Source organism: Thamnophis elegans, chromosome 2 (genome assembly GCF_009769535.1).
Source record: "Thamnophis elegans isolate rThaEle1 chromosome 2, rThaEle1.pri, whole genome shotgun sequence".
NCBI lineage: Eukaryota > Metazoa > Chordata > Lepidosauria > Squamata > Colubridae > Thamnophis > Thamnophis elegans.
The window spans coordinates 131,889,998-131,912,993 of record NC_045542.1 but is presented as its reverse complement, the minus strand read 5'-3'; the positions used below and the strand labels follow the sequence as shown (position 1 = coordinate 131,912,993).

The window sequence follows — 22,996 nt, the reverse complement described above, 5'->3', positions numbered from 1 at the left end:
TATGCCAGTTTTAAAATAGTGTTACTAAACCTGCAACATACTTAAGAAAACAATTTTTTCTTCATGTAAGAAGAACATAAGATGTGCTTTCTGTCTGCCTTAGCAGTACTATAGAATACAATAGAATAGCTTTATTGACCAAGTTTGATTCGTCACACAAGGAATTTGTCTCCAGTACATAAGGTCTCAATGTACATACAACCAGTAAGTGATCATGATCATAATCATAAAATACAATCATCACAAATCATAAGATACAAACTCAGTGGTAGGATGTTAAATAAGCAAAGAACATAAATCATAATAGAATATTACATAAGGCAATCAACATAATTCATGAGATACAAACAACAAAAATAGTCATGAGAAGCTAATAGGAAAGATGAAAAGATGACAAGGGTAATAGCTACGAGAAGTTTGGTGGAAAAAAGTATTTTTCAAAAAACTAATAATAAAAACCTCAATAAAAACTACCAATTAGCAAGGGAAGGCAGATCCAGTTAATTTGCTTTCAAAGATTATTCCATATGGTTTTATAGAAAACAGCATCCTTCTCATTATTGACTTATTCTTTAGCAAACTATAAGAAACGAATACTAACAGTTTCCAAGCCATTTTCACTCATTTGTCCCTTCATTTGCCTGCTTTCTCTATTCCCACATTCAATCCAATGCATTTCAGGAGGCACTTTTACATCAGAGTTCGGATCAATTGCGAAAACAGAATTCATGGCCAATGCAGAACATAATCCAACAGTTACATTATTACATTACGCTCTAAGACACAGTCCTAAAAAATAATGTCCTTTCTTCCAAGGGCTCAAAAATGAAACTTGAGTAGAGGATTTGAGGAAGCTCTGAAAAAATCAAGTCTGCTTTGCTCCTCTTTTTCAATTATTTTCATGATATTCGTGGTAACAGTCCTATTGCAGTCTAATAGGTTTGATACTATACTACAGGATACAATACTAGAGTCCTGATAGTAATTACTATTGCAGTCTAACAGTTCTGAAATACTGTTGCAAAACTTTCCCATCAGGCATAAAAATCCACACTTGGATTTATATACTGCCTCACAGGGCTTTATAGGCGGTTTATAGAGTCAGGATATTGGCCTCAACAATTTGCGTCCTCATCTTAACCGACCTCAGAAGGATGGAATGCTAACCTTGAGCCTGGTGAGATTCAAACTGCTGGCAATCAGCAGAAGTAATCTGCAGTACTCCATTCTAACCACTGCACCATCACAGCTCAGCGATAGAAAAATTATAAGGTAAATTCACATAAGAGATTCCCAAAATAAACAACTCTATTAATGGCTTACATTCTATACTGGTCTACTGTTGCATGGAAGTTCCTGAATCCAGCAGGAGTTTCCACCAGTAAAATTGGGCAGGAACCAATTTTTGCCACTTGACTCTCCTTTCAGCAATCTGTGCCATAGGAGATGGCATGGCATTATCCCGTTTCCCTGAAAATAAGCCCTCTGCAGATAATAGGCCCAATTGGGCTTTTGAGCACTTGTGCTAAAATAAGCCCTCCTCTGAAAACAAGCCCTTTAAATATTTAAACATACTTTAAATGCCTAAACTGTTCGGATTAGTTTGTGACAGAAGCTCATAAACTGACAAACATGGATGAAAATACAATTATTACAGCCAAATTATAGGAAGCCAGCCACAGTTTCAAATTATTCCTTTTCCCCGAGGAAGCAGAAAGTTCAGTAAAACAGTTCAACCACATTATCGAAAGTCTGGTATATTTAATTATCTTTCACTTAAACATCCTGTTGCAAAACTAATTGGAAGATCATGTTTGCAGTAAACTAGAATTTTAGTTGTTCCTATCCTACTTTTTAATATGCATGAACTGATCCTTATTGCTTGACTGTTCCTACTTGTTCCTTCTCAGTAGGAGTGGCTTAATAAACCCCTAATTGAAAATCAGGTGATATAGCCTTTTATTCCCATATAAGCAAGGGTTTGTAAACCAGGTTTTTGGGGTTCGGACCTATAGGATAATCAGTATTTTGATTGACTTGAGGGTTGCCTTTCAAATTCTGCTTCCCCTGATAAAAAGGTCAACCAAAAGCCATTGATATACCTAGCAGACAGGTGGAGACAATTGCCCCAAATGATCTAGGATTCTGGATGATCACTATTTGCAGTGATTGTATTTGCAATTTATATGTACATATTTATCATCATCTCACACTGTCCATCAAGTTACTGATAAATGTGTCGACATGTTCATAAACCATAGCAGCTTGTGTGGATGAAGATAAACAAACATTATATGAACCAAACCTCACACACACAAGAGGTAAATGACTGTTTACAAAAAATCTATTGTTAATTGGCCGTTATTCCCATGCGTTTCAGAATGTCAAGAGTTACCTTAATGTAATACTAGAAACATTAACCCTTAGCATCCTAGGATTATGCAGCTGCCCTCCATGAGAATGCAAAAAAAGATACAATTACTATGGAGTTGCAGATGAGTGCGATGAGCACATAATTGGGTGCTCCAAAGCACATTCAAACCTGAAGTGTATGTCATCCCTAATGGAGTGTATGTATGTGTATTATGTATTTGTGTGCATAAAATTAGAATGGCCTTAAAATAAAAATAATGCATTCATGCAAACAGGTACTTTCTACCTACAAACAGAAGGGTACTGTTTTAGGTACTGATAAGAAGAAACTCCATTCATGCTTACCTCTCCCTTTTAGGAGTGTGGACTGACAACTGTCCATTGGTTGAGGCATGTGGGTTTATTATTAAGGAGGGCTTTGAAGAGGCTGAAGAAGAGATACATGTGGTTGAGAGGTCCAGACTGCTATGGTTGTTGCTGGTCGCTTCCTCTGCTGTGTGAGATCCTGTCACTTCTTTCCAGAGTTGCTGGAGTTCGTTTGGAATCATGCCTAAAACAAAATTCACTAGTTAATTTTAACTAATTACTACTAAATTGAATCACTAGTTAATACAACGTCAAATGTAATTGACTACTGTAAAGTGCTCGACATGGGGATGCCCTTGAAAAGTATCCAGAAATTTCAGTTGATTCTAAATAGTGGCCCATACAGTTTTGTGCAAATCTAGAGTCACACACATTTTAACCCTACTGTGGGAACTGCATTGGTTGTAAATTTGCTTCTGGATCCAATTGATAGAGCTGGTTATCATCTTTAAAGCCCTTACATGGCTTGGGTGATTTGAAGGACCATCTCTTTCCATTTACATCTACCCAGTCCACTATTTTTGGGGAGGCAGGCTATGTTATGATTTCCCATAATTAAAGAGATCCATCTAGTGCAGGGGTATCAAACTGGCAGCCCACGGGCCGCATACGTCATGCACAAGCCACACCCACCCAAAAATCTGGCCAACAGAGTTATGCAAGAACATTGTGGAAACCACCAACAAAAAGCATTTTCAACATGCATTCCTGCTAGTGAGCCATGAAGCCCACAAGCTACTCTAGGATGGCTGATGCCAGTGTCAGGAACCCTATTTTTATATTTATATTCATAGAAACCTGTATTGAGCCCTTGTAGCATAAAGACACAGAGTTAAATCTATTGACAGGTTGTCCCATCAGAACAGTAAAATGCTAAGCTTTTCTATTTGTGACCACAACAGACATAGGGAGAATAATTACATAGTTTCTTTGATTGTACACAAAAACATTTTGCATGTTAATAGCTTGCCAAGAGGTACCCTGTGGTAAGATGGGCAATCAAAACATTTTATAAATAAAAAATAATAAAATTAAATTTTGCACAAGTTGGAAAACATGAGTACCCAAGGGCGGCAAATGATGACATATGCACATGATATTTTCATGCAAATAATATGGCTGCTGTACTTGTGTTAGTGGTCATGGTATGAATGACACACAAATTATACAAGCATGTCATTTGCTCAATGATATTATGACATGTGTGTCATTTTGACATTGTGGCATGAGACTAACACCTATTTTGAAAATAAATCAAGATGGGGTAGAATTCCAATAATAGTTGAAGAGAATTATGATATACATTCCGAACATAAATAGGATTCCGAAAATCTAACGTAAGAGAAGAGTATTATTGGAATAGATGAATCATAGGTCAGCTCTAGCATGACACATGTCAATGTATAGACTCATAAGCTCCATCATTTATCATCAGTGCTATGTGGATAGTAATTCAGTAATATGATTTCACAATTTAAATGTTAAGCATTTCAGTATTAAACATAAGCATTTGAATTTGAAGTTAATTTCTAAATAACAGCATGCTGAAAAAATGGGGATGAAATACAAGTTTTTTTCAGAATGATAAGAGATTTCTTCTTGTTCACCATAGAAAATAGATATGGTACTGAAGGATTTATTTCATAATTTTTATAATTTTTAATTGGATGATGAAAAAGAGACTCTGAAAAAATGGTGACTTCTGTTTTGAAGCAAGAAAGCTCTTCAAAGAAAATGTATCTCTGTTTTTATGATATCAACACAAATGTAATTTTGTGCATGAATTGTAAATGATGACAAATAGCTGTGTTATTAAATATAGTTTTATTAATTACTTTAAAGCATAAATTATGAATTCATATTGTCTTCATGAAATGCTTTTTAAAATTTTAACAGTAAAATTGATTATACTGTGATTATGTCATTAACACACCTATCTTTCTCATTAATTTTGGTTCTTAGCACTGCTCACTTAATAGACGTGCCTTATGTAAAAAATCTTGCAAGTTCCTATTCAACTAACACTATTGTTATTACTAGTTTCTTGATCAATAATAATTAGCCACTAAAAGTAAAATAAAACAGAAAATAAATTTTCATGAGAAATATGTTTCTTAAGTAAAGGTAGCTAGCACAATTCAAGAGATACTAAGATTCTTAACTAAACTGAGAATTTTAAAATACCCTTGTAGGATAAAATTTAGTTACGCAATCTGGAGTACACATATTAAGTCTAAGTCAACACTACATACATGTTTTCAAATAACATTTCAGGTTATCTTGTCCTTATTGCTGCAGACTGGCATAAAAAAGTAGTGTATGAAATTTGTATTAAAGTCATGAAGAATCTATGTTTTCTTCAAAGTAATTCTCTTTCTTTTGAAGACTAAGACTAGGGCCAAGAAATCCAAGTTTCTTTGTTTCAAGGGACTGTATTTTTTTAAAAATCAGTGTGAGGTGGAGGGGGGCATTTTCAAAATATACATCTGTATCTGAAACACAGACATGTCTCTTACCAGACCTAAGGCATTAAATAAAGGCAGTGTGCATTAGATTCATTTGAAACACATAATAAAAAATGCCAAGGTCTAAATTTAATTTATTTTTGTCATTTAGAATACAATGGCTAGATAATCATCTTAACGTGATCAGCCAAACATCTTTACTTTGCTAAACTGTTAAAGATTTTAATTATGCTAGCTTTGGAGAGCAGTGGTCTAATGAGGCGATAGACTCCAGAGAATCTGAGTGGTTAAGAACTGTGAAATGAGTCTGATAGGATTTTTTTTTATATTCACCGTGGATCGTTTGCATATCAAAGAGGAGTAAATTATTGCACGGCAGACCAATAATCTTCCCCGCCTTACTCAGAATGCCATTAACAAAAACATTTGGTCTTTGCTATGGGGCTGACTAAAAAAAAAAATGCAAAAATGTTCCCAATTAGTATATATTCTACAAGATACTTCAACATTCAGTCGTCTGAGTCTTGTGATACATTTACTGTTATAAAGCTGTTTATTTCTTCTTTTATTAAAAAAATAAAATAAAATGCCAAATATTCTTTGAAGAAGTTGGCTTCATGTGAGCGATTCACTATTATTCACGTATAACCTGTCCCCCAAAACTAAAGCCCTGAAGAAATTTGAACAAAAAAGGTCACTGTGTAATCTTACGTCCTGTTTAACAGCAAAGGAGCTATTATTTTCAAACCTCTTGCAAAGTGACAGAGTAGAGTATATTTTTAGCTTGACAGGACTGTCTCCACACTAACAATTACTGTGAATATGACCGACCCTTTCACCACTGTTTACTCAGTTGAAACAATAGTGAATGGACCTGTCTGTTGATGGGATAGTAGATACTAGAATCCGTGAGTCAATCTTACATGTTGAGATTCTACCAATATGAGAAAATTATATTTGTCATTATTATTCATTACTGTGAAATCATCATGTGCATAGATTTTTTTAAGATGGGTAATATTATAAATGCTTGATTTTTATTCATTTAGAAAACGTCATAAAGTATCTCAGTATATCAAGGGCAAAAAAGGAGAAATAACATATTACAAACTCTTACAACAAACTTTCCATAGAAGAGCAATTGAATGACATTTATGAGGGCATCTGTGCACACAACACAAGTAAAACCCAGATTTGTGTATAAACTTATATAGCAACATCTGGAACAATTCACCGACAGAAGATTATAGATTAGAGGGCTTTAGGCAAAAGAATCCAATTATGATTTCATAGAGTAAAATTAAATATCTCAATATACTTTTACAAGCACTTGTGGCTTCTTATCAGTTTTGTTATCCACAATTCTGTGTATTCTAAAAAGAATCAATATAGATGTAAAGGTGTTCATTTACATTGTTTGTTGTTGCTATTTTGTACATTCACAAAACAGTAGAGGAGCTTTTGTCCATGCAATTGTTTTTAAAGTGTTGGATTCTTTGCACAATATATTTGTCCTCCTTCTTACCAACGTAGAGTAGATTTCACTGAATTAATCCAGCTGCAAAGCTCCATATGGCTTCCTGGGAGCAATTGAATGCATTTTTCGTTGGAGCAATTCAGTGGTGGTGGAAGGAACTGCTTACTCAGACCACATGATTCATATGCTGGCTTTTCTCTTCCATACAGTTCTTCTCAATCTCGACAGAAGAGCTGCTTTGTCACATTGCTGGATTTTAGTGTTGCCACTGCTTGCATTTTGCTCCAGTGACCAAAAGGCTTTCTCTGAAGCCTTTGACCTATACACTGGCAATCAAGGCTGGAAGTGTTTCTATGAGCAGGGAAATTGTAAAACTCTGCTCCTTATTGGAGGCTACAAAAGAAGGACTATCCTAACCTGTCCAGAACTATACGCCAGAACAAGCTACAAGTGGTCTTCAGGAGGCAAGCACCAGTGATGCTATTAAGAGGCCTCTCCAGCAAGGTCATGAAAGAGCCACTGAGAACAAAAAAGCCAGCACAGATTGCTTCCTTCCATACCAATTAAGTCTGTCACTTTGAAGGCGAAAAAGCCACTGGAGTTCTATGATTGTGCTAATGCTCCAAGATTTGTCAAAATTAGTGCACAGAAGGATAACCTAATACACTGTGCAGACAATCTGTATGTGAGGAACAGGATGGCCATTTATTCTGGAACTCAACCTCCCCAATTTCCATAAACTCAAGATCTCATTATTCCATCATGTTAGGGGGGGGGGGACCCTCAAAAATAAAAAAGGATAATCTCTAATCATGTACTTTCTTTTAGCATAGATAAATAAGTGCACTAATAGAACATCTGTTTTGTTCCATGCACAAAACAAACCCATTATGATTCAGTCCAGTTGAGCCAGTTCAGGGTAAACTGTGGTCTGGCTAAGCCAAAAGCTAACAAGTGTTTTGACCAAGACAAATTTCAGGTCATGTAGGACAAGGCTGATACCCCTTTCTCTCCCTCTCTCCCTACTTGTCTTGGCCTGTGACCAGCCTTCCTAACACTTTTATTTATTTATTTGCTTTTACTACATCTGCTGTGTTTGAATTCATGTCTGGCATAATCAAAGCTACTCCGTTCATCAAACCATTCCCAAATTGTTCCCAGCATCTTTCTTCTTCTTCCCTGCTCCACAATTCCACCATTTGTTTTGCCTTTTCCTTGTGGCCTCCCACCTCAGAACTCCTATACTATCCATGACCAGGTCGACATCCATAATTCAGTTCTGGATGAACCTACAACACTGAGCTTGTCGATCAGAAAGATCAGCAGTTCAGCAGTTGGAATCCCTAGTATAGGTCTCCTGTGACTAGATGACTTCCAAGGTCCCTTCCAACTCTGTTACTGTTAATCTAAGCACAGACTGCTTGCATGGAAGAATCCATCCATAGTATGTATTGGACATCTACTATGTAGGCTATTTAAAAAATTTAAAGGTATATTTGAACAAAAATTAGACCCCCAAAAAATCTGTTAATGACAGATTTTAAACTAAGAATGGTAAAATTGATTCTTCCCAGATGTTGCTGTTCCAATTTTCAGAAGGCTCATGAACATGCCCAATAATGAATTACTGAGATAGAACTGAATGAGGGCCACATATTTCCTAACAAAGACTAACCTGTGATAACAATAGAAACATTTGAACTGCTCAGCTCCGAATAGCTAGACAGAATCTTAAGTGCATTCCATTTTCTAAATTATATTCATAATGATCAGCCTAATGATTTCTTTGGGCCATCTATCTGATATGTATTTCTGAACCAAAGCTGTAATTTTCTGCAATTAAAAAAAATCAATCCAAAACAAAACAGAATCCTAAAAATCAAAACATAACTTTTCACTTTTTGAATGCCTATTAGGAATACAAAACTTCACACATTTGATTTTTTTTTTAACTCTTTTTCTGGAGATGAAATCTAGTTGTCTGGAATGCTTTTGAAATTAAGTTTGCTTTATTATGGCTTCTGGGTACAGAGCTAATGTTTAGATTATTGGCTTCTTTAGGGGAAAAGCAAGAAAATTATAATGAGGCATATGCTATTTTATACCAGAGAAAGGACAAGCTTTTTTTTACAAAAATTATTACAGTGAGTAATTTTAAAACCATAGTCCAATATAGTAATAACTGTGGTTGTTTTTAATAATTATCACTATTATTTCTCCTAATAATAGGACAAATTATTTTCATAGAATGCATATAAGCTATGTTTATTTCCAAAAAGTGTGTGGGTGTGTACACTTTATGAACTTTTGTTGTCAGCAATAAAAAGGGTATCTATAATGTGAGCATTCAATTATTCCAGACTGGAGCTTTCACATTTCTCTTTGCTGTGTCCCTTTTTCCTAGGAGAAGTATTTTCTTCATTATAAAAGAAAAAGTAGGTACAGCCTTAAAAAATGCATGTTGTGGGGACAGTTGACAGATGACCCTCTGTGGAACTTGATTTTGCAAACCCAGGTATTTGCCAGCTCTAAGACAACTAAAGTTGCTCAACCTTTTTGTGTCCTTGTACATCCATACCCAGGTGACCATGTTCAAGCAAGCAGAAAGTTGATTTAAACCTCATAATGTCATCAGTTTAGAGCCATCAGATTTCTCCGATAAAGAAATTGTGTTGTATTCTGTCATGTCTAAATTCTCAAATTATCTTCCCTCTCTTCTTCCCAAATCCAATAAAGCTGTAGGATCATAAGAGAAGATGAAAGAGAAAAAAATAATAATACCGGACACTGGCCAATTAAAATTCTTTTTGTTAATGTTTGCCTTATCAATTGTAAATCCCTTTTTAAATATCTCCCCCTTCCTAAGTTGCGAGAACTAATAGTTACACTAGACAGTGAAGCCTATTCATCAATCAATGCCACAACCTCTGAATTACCTACTAGTGTCTCTGATGTGTTGCTGCACAAATTACACTTCATGCATCACCACATTCATTTCTTTCACATTACATGTTAGTGTATCTTGTCACTGCCCAATTGCCCTCTTTTGGACAGCTTAAGTGATATATTATGCTATGAAGCTTGCCAAGGAAACTTAATAATAGAAGGACTGTTTGTTAAAAAAAAAGAGAATTAAAAAGACATGAGTCCAGAGTCCAGTAAGTGAATATGTAAAAATAGCTTGTGAGATTTCTCAATTACATCTGAAGGTATAATAAGCTTATGTTATGTTTTACATGAACCAAATCAACTTTTATACTATTTCCTTTAATTTTTCTTTCCTTCCTTCCTTCCTTCCTTCCTTCCTTCCTTCCTTCCTTCCTTCCTTCCTTCCTTCCTTCCTAAGACTCTACAATGGCAATATTAAATTTGATATCACATAAAGTTTTCACTTGACCATCTTCTACCATTAATAAGAAGCATTTGACACCATTCAGCTTTGACTCCCTGGATGTTTGGTTACCACTAAATGAAACAAAAAACAATTCTTCAGCTTGGTTTGGTTTGGTTTTAATTTATTTGTATGCAGCCCTTTTCCCTGAGGGGACTCAGGGCGGCTCACAACTCAAAAGGGGAGGCTTCCTTCTTTGCTTTGGGGGTAGGAAGAAAGCAATAAATGTAATGGATGCATACCCATGATAAGCAATGAAATATTTCGGGAGGGGAGGGGAAACTGATCGATGAAACAATTGGGCATATGAATTTGCTCACAAATTCATCTTGCTTCAGATTACAATCCTAATGGTTAAGACTATAATAGATTAATCACTTTGGAATGTGTGGATTTTAATGGGTAAATTCAAGCTTAGATTGAAATAAGAATTTCCTTCCTTATAATTTCAACCAGGGAAATCAAACTCAAGGCGTGCGGGATCCGGCCCGTGAAGTGCTTAAGTCCGGCCTGTGGATTGGCTGGCGGTGCCCCTGCCAGTGAAGACAGAGCTTGGGAGGGCTGTGTGCGGCCTTCCGAGGCTCCATTTTAGGCTGCGCTGGCTTCCTGCAGTCTTCTGCCAGTAAAAACGGAGCTCGGGAGGGCTGCAGGAGGTGGCAACGGGCTCAGGATGTTAAGCTGGCCATATTCATCCTGGCCACACCTACCCATGCCACACCTACTAAGCTCCCAAGGTCAAACCCTGATGCAGCCCTCAATGAAATTGAGTTTGACATCCCTGATTTAAACTATTGGGGAGGATGCAAAAGGACTTACACACGCACACCAGGATATGGAATTTATTTAGCATCTCCTAAGTTGTTCACCATAAACTGAGGACTGAGTTTGATACACCTGACTGCAGGAAACTGATGTGGGTCAGGAGAATATGTTTTCTACGAAGTAGTCAACCAGTAGGTAAAATTAATCAATAGAGTCATCTGGAAATGCTGAGAGGACTATTCAAATTTCCTAGGCATTTGAGGGGGGAAAGATAAAGTAGCTTTAGAGCAGAGACACAGCATTAAAAAGAATCCCTTTGTTCAACTCATGCAATATCATGTTAAGTCTCAACGATGGTAAATATAGATATGACTATTTTAAGTGGTAGAAAGAAAACGTGAAACTTCTTATCCCTTGTCAAACACAGGATTAAGGCAACGGGGATCTATTGTTCAAACTTTGTAAGGTAAAGAAAACTCAGATGGTGGGGGCACTGCATGTTTTCAAAATGTGACTACCACAATACGTTCAGTTCAGTTCATCGCTCTATAGCATTGTCAACTTTTGGACCTGGGCTTTAGCAACAAATTGAACTGCAGTCATTAGAAAGCAGCATGTTTATGTTATGCTGTGAAAAGTTCAACTGCCAATTTCTGCACATCGAGTGGCTGTTAAATATACATGAGCAAGCCTGGCCAAAATTTGTAGGGGCTTTTTTGCGTCTAAGAACTGCAATGCTCTTATAGGAAGCGAGAGCAAAACAGGGTTAAAAAAATATGACATGAAGGGTAACTTTACTCACTATTTTGTGAAAGTCTTTTTTTTAACTCTCGGAATAGTTTATCCAATTTAGACATCGCCCATCTTCCTCACAAAAGGCACACTGGGCGGTGTACAAGTAATATACAAAAATGTAACAACTGTATATTAAATGGTTATTAAGAGGCAAAGATAGTTAAAAATCAGAATTGAAGACAGAGGGAGAGCCTTCAGGTTGCTAACCAGCCCCATGCCTGTATGTTCTTCTGAGATCCCTAAGTAAGGAAACAATTATCCTTGTTTACTTGACAATTTATTCTGTTTTACAGATGGTCCTCAACTTATGACCGTAACTGAAACCCACACCCCCATTGACTTTGCTTATCAGAAGGTTGCAAAAGCACATGATCCCGGGACATTTGTCACAAATATGAAGCAGTTTACCAAGCATCTGAATTTTGATCCCATGACCATGGGGATAGTACAACGGTCGCAAGTATGAAAAATGGTCATAAGTTACTTTTTTTCAATGCCGTTGTAACTTTGAATAGTCACTAAATGAACTTTTGTAAGTACTGCCTGTATAGGTGAATGTTACAATTATTGCTAGCAAAATCTTCTCAGACTATTCGCAGAAGGACTATGAGCACCATGACCTGTATGGAGGGGAAGACCTTATGGACAGTCTGCCAAGAGTACATTACATTTAGGGCATGAAAAAATGAAACAAGTTGGAAGATTAACTTGTATAATTTTTGTTCGACTTAAAACTCCAGAGATTTCAAGCTATCCGGAACTCTTTGTCTCTAGCTTGTTACTTAGAACTTTTTGTCTACATTCTTGTAACAAGAAAAGCTGATCTAGTCCAAAAAGAATGAGCTGGATTATTCTCTTGTATGAGAGGTCGCCTGCTCTAAGGAGAGACCAGCCTAACAAAGATCTGATACGTTCACAAGAGGTAGTCCTCTTGTAGTCCTACAGGTAGTCCTCCACTTACAACAGTTCATTTAGTGACCGTTTGAAGTTACAACAGCCCTTGAAAAAAGGTGACTTATGACCATTTTTCACAATTATGACCCTTGCAAGCATCCCTGTGGTCATGTGATCAAAATTCATATGCTTGGCAACCAACTCACATTCATGACAGTCACAGTGTCCCATTTGTGACCTTCTGATCAGTAAAGTCAATGAGGAAGCCAGATTCACTTAACAACCGTGATACCAACTTAACAGTTGCAGTGATCAATTTAACAACTGTGGGCAAAACTCACTTAACTAATGTCTCACTTAGGAACAGAAATTTTGGGCTCGAATGAGGTCGTAAGTCGAGGACTACCTGTAGTTTGGAAGGTTGGGGCCTAGGGTCTGTAAAAAAGTAACAGCATTTTCCACTGCATTTGCTTTCAGAGGAATTTTCTTAGCCACCATACAAAGTGTTGCACAGACATCACAAATGTCTCTATGTTTAAAGCGTGACAGCTAGAAAAAAGGAATGCAAACTAATTTTCCAGGGGGAAATAATCTTTCTTGCTGAAGTGATTTATCCCCATTATTGTCGGCAACCCTCAAAACCCACCCTTACCTTGAGCAAGAGGCTGCAATGATAAAGCAGGCTGGCCTGGCTGAATTGATAGCAAACCTTGACGTTGCAAAGACAAGAGGTGTTGCTGTTGCAATTGCTGCATTTGCAGAAGCTGCTGCTGGAAGGCCAACTGTTGCGACGTCACCTGTTGCTGCTGCGGCTGGCAAAGAGAAAGAATCGATACGCTTCTTTTAGTTTCGTATATTTACTACTCACTTCCACACTCCTATGTTTAGGAGGGAAGGAAACGATTCATTTAAAGAACTTTGAAAGCTGCTGACCGTCTTAGCGAGAACTACAGTAAGGGAGTAAAAGACTTATGAACAGTGCAATTTTATGCATGTCTACTTAATGTGATGTTCAGTGAGATTTAGTTCCACTTGAGGATTACACCCCAGCAAGTAGCAGGAATACAAACAGTCATGCAAATAGTTACAGCTAGTTTACTATAATTGCTGCTATGAGCTCAGGCAACTATTGATGGGGCCCCAGCATCTATAAGAAAGTAAGAGCAATTCCCAGTGCATTTTGCTTTTAGGGGAATTTCCTTAACCATCACACAAAGGTACAGTTGCACAGACATCACAAATGTCTATTAGTTTTAAAGCATGTCTGCATATCTTATGTCTCATTAGTTAAATGTTTTCCAAGAGTTGAGCTTGGCAGCATACCAGGTGCTCAATAAACCTTGCTGTTTCGCTGCCTGCTTGTAAGTGTAAAAATGAGGGACCTAGCTGTCATCACATGACAAGCCATAATTCAAAGCTAGTCAGTTATGTTGAGCATGATGGATCACGGGCTATGGAGACCTGTTAAAGCAATCCTCAAATTATTGGCTGATTTTGTAGCTTAATGGGTTTTAGAATGGTGGCCAAATCCTAATCTTAAAAAAGCTGCCTTTTCTGAGAAGTCCTATTAAAATAATTATATTCAGGTGTACAACTATTTGGGGGGGAGGGGGACGACTCTGTAAAGCAGGATCATGACACATTTGGATTTTTTCAAGGAATTCATGGGTACAATGGGTGATATTGTGGGACCAAATGGCTGCCACAATAGGCAAATCTAGCCGAAAGACAATTATTTAATGGAACGTACTAGTGCATATATTGTCCGCCAACCTCAGCTTAACTATGTTTTTTCTTTTCTTTTCTTCTTCTGGGCAGATAGACACACTTCAAAGCAAGCATTATGCCAACAGCACTCATGTGGAATTCACAGCAGTCACAGAAATAAATACTGCAAATTGGAGTGTGTTTTTACCATACCAGTCATCCATTCTTTCAAAAGTAATTTAAACAATTACATATGTTTAGGGGGAAAAAATCAAGGGGGGGGGGAAGGTGATTAATGGTCCCATCAGATCCAACAGGGAACTAACTTATAAAGGTTAAACAACATTTGTGCACTAAAAAAAAGAAAATTTAAGATATTTTTTTAAAAAAAGATAAAGGCCCTTCCATTTATCATAATTTTTATTCTTTATGGTGACATACACATGGGCGAAGTATTAAAAATATGAAAAGGGTAGTACAAAAATATATACAAAACTCTTCCATGTATTATCAGAAGACAATGTTTCCAAAACTTAAGCCTTAAATGGGGCAGACTGGAGAATTCTTGTCACGGCAATATGGATTTAGCCAAATTCAGGAATTTTTTAAACATTATAAATTATAAACTTTTAAATCAGTTAAAAAGCATGACCATATGACATACCTTTTTAAAACAATTTCAAATGAATGGGGTCTACAGACAGAGAGTCAGCATTCACCCTGAAGTAGCATTACTAATATTGTGCAAGGGTGTGGTTCAAAAATGTTGGTTGTCACTATGATTGGCAGCTCGTGAAGTTCTTATAAACTTGAGCTGCTTAGTCCAAACACAGAAAATAACACGAACCTCATACATCTACACTTAATTGTAATGATAAATAATCCATGCTATGCTCTATTTACTTATTAAAGTACTGTCTCAGCTATTAAGGCACCAATTGGTTAATTTATTATATTTACCATAGGGGCTGTTGCTGTCATGCAATCTATCATTTCCACTTAAAAAAAAAAAAAAAAAACAACCTTCAGCAGTTTGGGGAAAAATTATCTCAGGGAAAAAGGCTATGATGCTATATTTGCCAGGATCTGAACCTTGAGCCCTTAAAGGTGTAAAAGACCGCGTTGCTTTCTCACTGCTGCCCCCAGAGAAGGTTTTAACTACTCTGTTTATCACTTCTGACATAAATAAATGAGAAAAAATCCCAGACCTTTGAAGAAGAAAAACTTCATCTAATATTGTTAATTAGCCATGACAAACGATGAAATAACACTGTAAATCTTTCATAGAAACAGCCACTAGATTTTAATTATACACATTCATAATTTAGCAAACAACATCTTATTTGAATGCACTTAATATGTGCAGTACTTGAGGCTTCAGAGTCCTTCATTTTGTTTCATTTAAGCAAGCCCTTAGGTTTTACTCGTCTTGTATTTTATTTACTTTTGTTCTTTAAGCACCCATGAAAAAGCTTTTGCTGCTTTGATAAGGATCTTTTTATTTATTGAGCAATGACAGGAGGAAACTTTGGTTGTGTAAAATATCAGTGCATCAAGCCAATGTTTAGCAATTCCTTAAGCTAGCCAAAAAAAGTTAATGTAGATTTCCTTAGTAATTATCTGAGTGATAGAAAGATAACATAGTGCACTAGCACAATAAACAGAAGGAAATTATCTAATATCCCTAATCTGTTAGGAATCATATCAAGGTGGAGGGCTTCAGAGAGTTGCAGCTAACGTCTGCAGAAAGAACATTAACCCTTGACTGACAGAAACATATATAAACTATAAGCATTTGGAAAGAATGGGGACTATCTGAAGAATTAAAACCTATATACAATGGAGACTCCTGCTAGTTCCTTGGACTGCAAGGCGATCAAACCAGTCAGTCCTAGAGGAGATCAACCCTGACTACTCTTTAGAAGGCCAGATCCTGAAGATGAAACTCAAATACTTTGCCCACCTAATGAGAAGGAAGGACTCACTGGAGAAGAGCCTAATGCTGGGAAAGACTGAGGGCAAAAGAAGGATGGGATGACAGAGATTGAGGTGGCTGGATGGAATCACCAAAGCAGTAGGCGTGAGCTTAAATGGACTCCAGAGGATGGTAGAGGACAGGAAGGCCTGAAGGAACATTGCCCATGGGGTCGCGATGGGTCGGACACGATTTTGCAACTAACAACAACATACAATGGAGAATAACTGCCTATAGGAAATCTCTTATTTTCATCTTCAAACAATTCATTCTAAAAATGTATTGTCAGCATCTACCCACTTTGGCCGATTTAAAAAAGAAAACAATCATGGTTGGGCTTGATTTTTAGGATGTTCAGCAAGAAAGCTGACTGGTAAAGGCAGGATGGGGAAGTTAAAAAAAAACTTGGAAAAAGGCAATGACTACAAGTGACATGCCAAGAAAATTACATAGAACTGAAGTCACCAGGATCCAGTTTTGATTGGAACAGGTCTTTATAAAACATCTATAAAAGCAATTATTGCTTGCCATTCAGGTGGGAATTCCATTTTTCTCCCAACCAACCACACCAGAATATATTTACAACTATATAGCCATACAAAAATGGAGTAGATATTTTAATTCGAGTGGGTGGTTATAATAAATGTTTTGGTTGGAACATGTTTTGGTTGGAAACAAAAATAAATGAATAATAAATGAGCCACTGTGGCCCAGTGGTTAGAGTGCAGTACTGGAGGCTACTTCTGCTGACAGCCTGCAATTTGGCAGTTCAAACCTCACAGGCTCAAGGTTGACTCTGCCTTCCATCCTTCTGAGGTGGGTAAAATGAGAATCCAAATTGTTGGGAGGGCAATATGCTGACTCTATAAACCGCCTAGAGAGGGCTGTAAAAGTACTGTAAAGCAGTATATAAGTCTAAGTGTTATTGCTAAGTGCTATATATAGCTTTGTCTCTTCAACAACCAACTCACATGTAAATTTTGCCCTCTTTCTTGGGAGCATTATCAGCAGAAATGCTCCTCAAAATATATCAGGGAGAACCTTTCCTAGAAATAAATTCCCACTTGGATAGTACTGTCCTGGAGCTTTAATTACCTATTTTCACTTGTTGGAGCTGTTTTTATTTTTGGATCAAATGTTACACCTTCTTTCACCTGTATTTCATTCCAGCTGTAATGAATAGGCATTTCTCAAGAAAATAAACTATTGCTTTGCTTCCACACACCAAATGCCCGGGATAAGCAGATCCTCCCTTCCTCTTCTTTCATTGTCAAAATTAACAATAGCAAAAAATATAATACAACTGGTTCAAATGCATGAACGCTGAACAGCCAAGGGTTCAAAACTACAACAAAAAGAAAACATACTAAGAATAGGAAGACCACATATTAATCCCAAACCCAGGTTAACACACACACACACACACACACACACACACACACACACACAAAATCTGATTTACATAATATATATGCCAAACAAATAAGCTATGTTATGACTCAAAGCAATGCTAGTGCCATACAACAAGCTATGACAATGTTTGGTTCACACATTATTTTATGGCTTGTTTTTATGGTACACTACCCAGAATCATGTTTTATGACAGAGGTCCTAAGCCCAGGTCATGGACTGGTACCAATCCATGGTCTGTTAGGAAGTGGGCTGCACACATGGAGGTGAGTGGCAGGCGAGTGAGCAAAACTGAAACCATCCCCCCTCCCCCAATTCAAGGAAAAATTGTCTTCTGTGAAATTAGTCCCTGATGGCCAAAAGGTTGGGGACCACTATTTTATGAGATATACAGCTATATAAATATGATTAATTATTTTAACTGCAACTATCTGATTCTATTTCAGCTTAATCTAGAGCATTGTGGAAACCAACCATGAAGTCCTTCATAAAAAAATTGGTTTGTTCTTGGCACTGAACATTTGAGCAGCATGATAGTTAAGCTGGTCTTGAGACAGAAATGGCATGGGTAGTATCTCCTTGAATGGAGAGGCAACAGCAGGATGAAAAAGAACTGTTCAAACATACCTCTTAGGAAACTGGTGCCAACAATGGCAAAATGGGGCTTCCCATGATCATAAGCATACTAGGACTAGAGTAAAGGGTGGATTCATTGTTAAGTATCCTATCTTGCCCTTTCTCCATATTTGTCCTCTTTCTCCTTTAAATCCCCCCTCCCAATTATTCTTTATTTTTGCTACCTCGCCAGATATATATTCTGACACCAGCAAGAGGCATTCATGGCAGGGAATGCATGTTCCAACTCTTTTTATTCCAAATTGCGAATGCACTTCTCTTTTTATCCTTAACGTGTCTATTAAAAGCTGTTACAATAATTACTCAGATGGAACTGAATCTGTATTACATCATTTATCTAAGGGCACGTTTAACTAGGAAGAGACTGTCTTGAAATTAACTATACAAAAGTTCATTTCTTAAGTCTGCTAGCTTTCTGAAACCTATGTAGTAGAAGGGAATGATCAAAAGAAACATTATTAAATATAAGATTGCTATCTTATTTTGGGAGCTAGTATGGTGCAGTGGTTAATGCCCTGAACTAAAATTGTGGAGACCAAAATTTGAGTCTATTCTCAGCCGTAGAGACACATGGCATAACTTGAATTAGTTTTTCCCTCTCACTCTAGTGTCCTCCACAGGATTCCTTTTACGCGAAAGATCAAGGAAGGAATGTTGTATATGCCACCTTAAGCTTCTGGAGAAAAGGCAGGATATAAATCTAGAAAATAAACAAGCAAATGCTAAATAGAGTTTGCCTTCTCTGAGCAGGTAGGTTTATGGGTACAAGTGCAAGAAGCTTATTTTGCTGGAAATACAGCCTCCCTCCAGTGTATTATTAACCGGCCGTTATTTAAAATAAATAATTGAACTTCTGTTTTCTTAAACTGTATCTATAGCCAGAACAACAAAGCTGTAAATAAGTTAAAAAATATTAGCAAGGCCATTTCAGTTGTGAACCAGCTCTGCTCCCAAATAATTCCATTGTTTTTGATAGTCTTTTGAAGTTTTTCAATTAAGATATATCTCAAGGACAATTAAACCAGGGTCTAATAATTGTTCAGTGTCTCAGATGTTAATCGTTGTGAAAAATGTATACTATAAAAGGAATGCTTGAATATGAAAATGCTCCCTGCTTGGGACGTGTCAGTGACTTGCCACTTTACTGCAAGTTAATATTTTAAAGCCAGTTTTATTTATGTAAGTTGACTGATGCTTGTTCTGTTGTCTTCACAGCTATCCTCCAGGAAAAGCTCATGAAAGTTTTTTTTTCAGTTTAAAAAGCCAGAATAAAAAAGTACACAAACCCATTGTCCAAGAAAGAACTTAAAAGCAACACACGTTGCCAAACTCTGTTCCCCACCCAGTTACCAAACACAGGATACAAGGCAGTTTGTTTACTTCTCACAATTGAATGCACACAAAAAAGGTCTCGGTGCAGTCCTGTTGTCAGGTCAGTAGTCAGTTGTTAGAATGCTGAAATATCCTGATAAAACTTGCATTTTTGATCTCCTCCCTAAAGCCGCTGTCAAAGGTCTGTTTTCCTTTCTTGGGTTACTCCCTACTGCCTAACATAAATTGCCATAACTCTGGAGGACAAACAGCCTTTTATTAAAACAACCTATTCAGCTTAAGTTGAATTTTTTTAAAAAAGTTTGTAATATTTTCTAAATTGTTTTTAAAATCCCTCATCTCTCCCCTTCTCCTGCCTATTTTATATGCTCAGTAGGACAATTTTTAATAAAAGCAAAACACAGAGTAGAAGTGTTGAGTTAAGTTGCAGACTTGAAAACTGGCTTGAAGAAATGGAAACACTGCAATAGAGAGATTCTCCACCCTGCTGTAAATTTTCCTTACTTGGAAGAAATAAGACTTTTAAAAAACCCACTATTGAAAGCACACTGGTTTTACATTAAAAACTGTATTACTTAAGGATACAGATGTGCTTTCAGGAGATGGTACAATAACAGGGACTGTTACAATGCATGAAATGATGCATTAAGTCAATCCACTTTAGCACTGTAACAAATGTCAAATTCAAAATAGCTTTCACAATAATTTAATATTGAGAATATAGATTCAAATAAATGGTATACAGATGTACATGTATCTTACACGGACCACTGTCAGCATATCAAATTAGCAAGAATATTCTCTCAAACTAAGGAATTTGGCTCAGAAAAACCCGTGGGATAAACTACGTTATTTGAAGATAGGCATCTATCTATTTACCCATCCATCCATCTGTAAAACAAGTATCACTTAAAAGAAAATATATGCTTGCTCCTTCCGTCCAATCCACCATTTTTAATAATTCAGTTTAAAATAGAGAACAGTCTTCTCTCAGTGCAGCTTTGGAGACTGCAATATTAGATACATGCACACAGTACATCAGCCCTGTTAAATATTGAAATTCCATTACATTGTCCAACTTCCCTTCTTGTCTTTTTACACACAAAGTATTTTTCCTTCATCTCCAAACCATCATCTGTGTGTCAGAGACGCTCTCTTGTCTGACAGCAGCAATTTAGAAGAGTTAACTTTTATCGTTCATTCTGCTGTGTAACTTTCCCCTTCAAATTTCTTTATCTGCCCTCTGAGCTCATCTGAACTTTCATGTTCTCCCAGCATGCAGGCTTGCATTCAGAACTATGTCTAATAGACCAAATAAGAGGTTAACAAGAAGTGGCAACAGAAAGGGGAAAAAAATACAATCCCTGGTAACTGATAAGAATGACAGTGGCAGCCCTTTATTGTTTGTCTTCAAATATAGAGTTAAAGATCCTTAAAAAACTAAAATTTGATGCCTTTGAACAGAAAGAAGCACAAAATAACAACAGGGGGTTATTGCCTTGCAGCCACAGGGGAGAAAGCTCCATAATTCTTATTCTCCCTTTTGAAGGTTGTTAGAAATCTGATTCAAAAAAGCAGCAGCAGAAGGAGAAAACCTCTTGAGGCTATAGCCATTTCCTGTGATCATGCATAATGTGCTTCAAAAGTGGGTTTTTACCAATTCTGTTGATCAATTGCACCTCCTTGCTATCCCCCCCCCTTTTTTTCTGCTGTGTTTACATCTGATGCGACTCAATGACAAGCCCTGTCTGAGACTGTGAAACAGGCCTGTCATGTTGATTTATGGGCACATCAAACCACAACTTGTCCAAACTGAAGCTCGCAGTTCATTAATTAGAGAGTTGTGACTTTGAAGTCAGCTTTCAGACTGTGGTTTTTAACATTTGGCTTAATTTATATGCTCTTGAATGTGGATCTCTAAGGGAAAAACTGAAATTCCCTTCTTGTCTTTGAACTTCTTTTGACCGCACAATAATCATTTCTTTGTCCAGAGTGATGCTTGCATCCCAGAGTCATTAACGTGCATTGAACTGCCACTGATGAGTAAGCCCTACTGAATTAGAAAAACAGCCAGCAAAACAAAGCTGAGAGCATTCTGCACAGTGATATCTCACAATTACATGCCTTCCCTCCCTGTGCCATTTCCATTTTAATTACTCTTAGTCCTTTAGATTTACATTTTAGACATTTTTTAATCTGTTCCTTTTTTATTATAGTGGCGCCCGTTAGCAGGCTCTTGTTAAGGTTTGTGTCAGCATTTCCTATTATAGCCCCCCCTCCCCAATTTCATAACTCAGCTGTAAAATTCATACTTGGCTTAAAACTTAGTTTTCCACATTGCAAGGGGAGTGGGCTTGGTGATGGGTAAGGAAATATATGGAGCAACATGGGAATGGATGCTTTGGAATCATTGCAATTATCACACAAAGACAGGGTTGATTCAGGTGCAATAACACAACCAAACTGAGGACATCCTTATGGATAAGCCCCAAGATAGGGCTTGGCTGATGTGATGGGGCTGCATTCCTTCAAAAACTTATCCTAGATGACAAATGGTGGAGCTGGCTAGAGCTGCCAAAAGCCACAATACAAGTACTTTCTCCTGAAATTATGTAATCTGCCATCATCTAAAAGTCAATTAACCACAACTTATGACAGCCTCACATAGAAGAGGCATAAGGCAGGGAATTATACCTGAGATATCAGTAGCATAGCAATGAAGGCTTTGGAAAAGAGTGTGTGATGTGTCTACCTCCACAAAGATGAGAAGAGCACAGGCAATGTTTTTTTTCCCCTGTAACACTCTACGAAAGTGACCGCTGGATCTCAAAAAGCAGGATAGAAACAATACTGATGCTCTTGAACTTTATATTGGAGAAGACTTCTGAGAACATCGTGGGTAACCAATGAAACTAAACAAAAGAATGGGTTATGAAACAAATGAATGGAAAGTTCTCATTTGAGACACAATTAGGCTCAAATTATTATATCTGGGATGTGTTATACAAAGCCCAGCACTATAGTAAAGCCTATAGCAGCAGGAAAGAGAAGGAAAAAGATCTACCAGCAACAAACTGGCTGGCTGAGACTTCAACAAGGATGGATGCATCTTTGGAAAACCTGAATGACCAGATTGGGGCCAGATCTGTTTATGTGAACACTAAGGTAAACACAAGACTTGATGGGACAATTGATCAACTTTTGGAGTGCCAAAGATATCAACCCTATCTTAAATGTTCTGCTCGGTCTTCTCAAGGGGGGAAAATCAAATTCAGATAGAATTCTACAACAATTATAATATATGATGAAATTCACAAAGTCTTTGTTGTAGAAGATGAATAGCAAACATCCATGGATTATGAGACGTGTCATAATTTATTTAGAAGGAATAAATTTAGAAGGAATTTGTATCC

General features: G+C 37.0%; 1 protein-coding gene across 10 annotated transcripts in view; it reads right to left on the bottom strand.

The window, feature by feature from the left end:
• FOXP1 (forkhead box P1) overlaps positions 1-22,996 on the bottom strand; it is a 530,594-nt gene that overhangs the window by 89,468 nt on the left and 418,130 nt on the right. For all 10 annotated transcript variants that reach the window (XM_032211522.1, XM_032211517.1, XM_032211525.1 and 7 more), the window contains 2 exons: positions 13,176-13,335; positions 2,719-2,923 (listed from right to left, as the gene is read on the bottom strand). In XM_032211522.1, the coding sequence (XP_032067413.1) occupies positions 2,719-2,923; positions 13,176-13,335 (365 nt within the window). The remainder of the gene's footprint in view (positions 1-2,718; positions 2,924-13,175; positions 13,336-22,996) is intronic.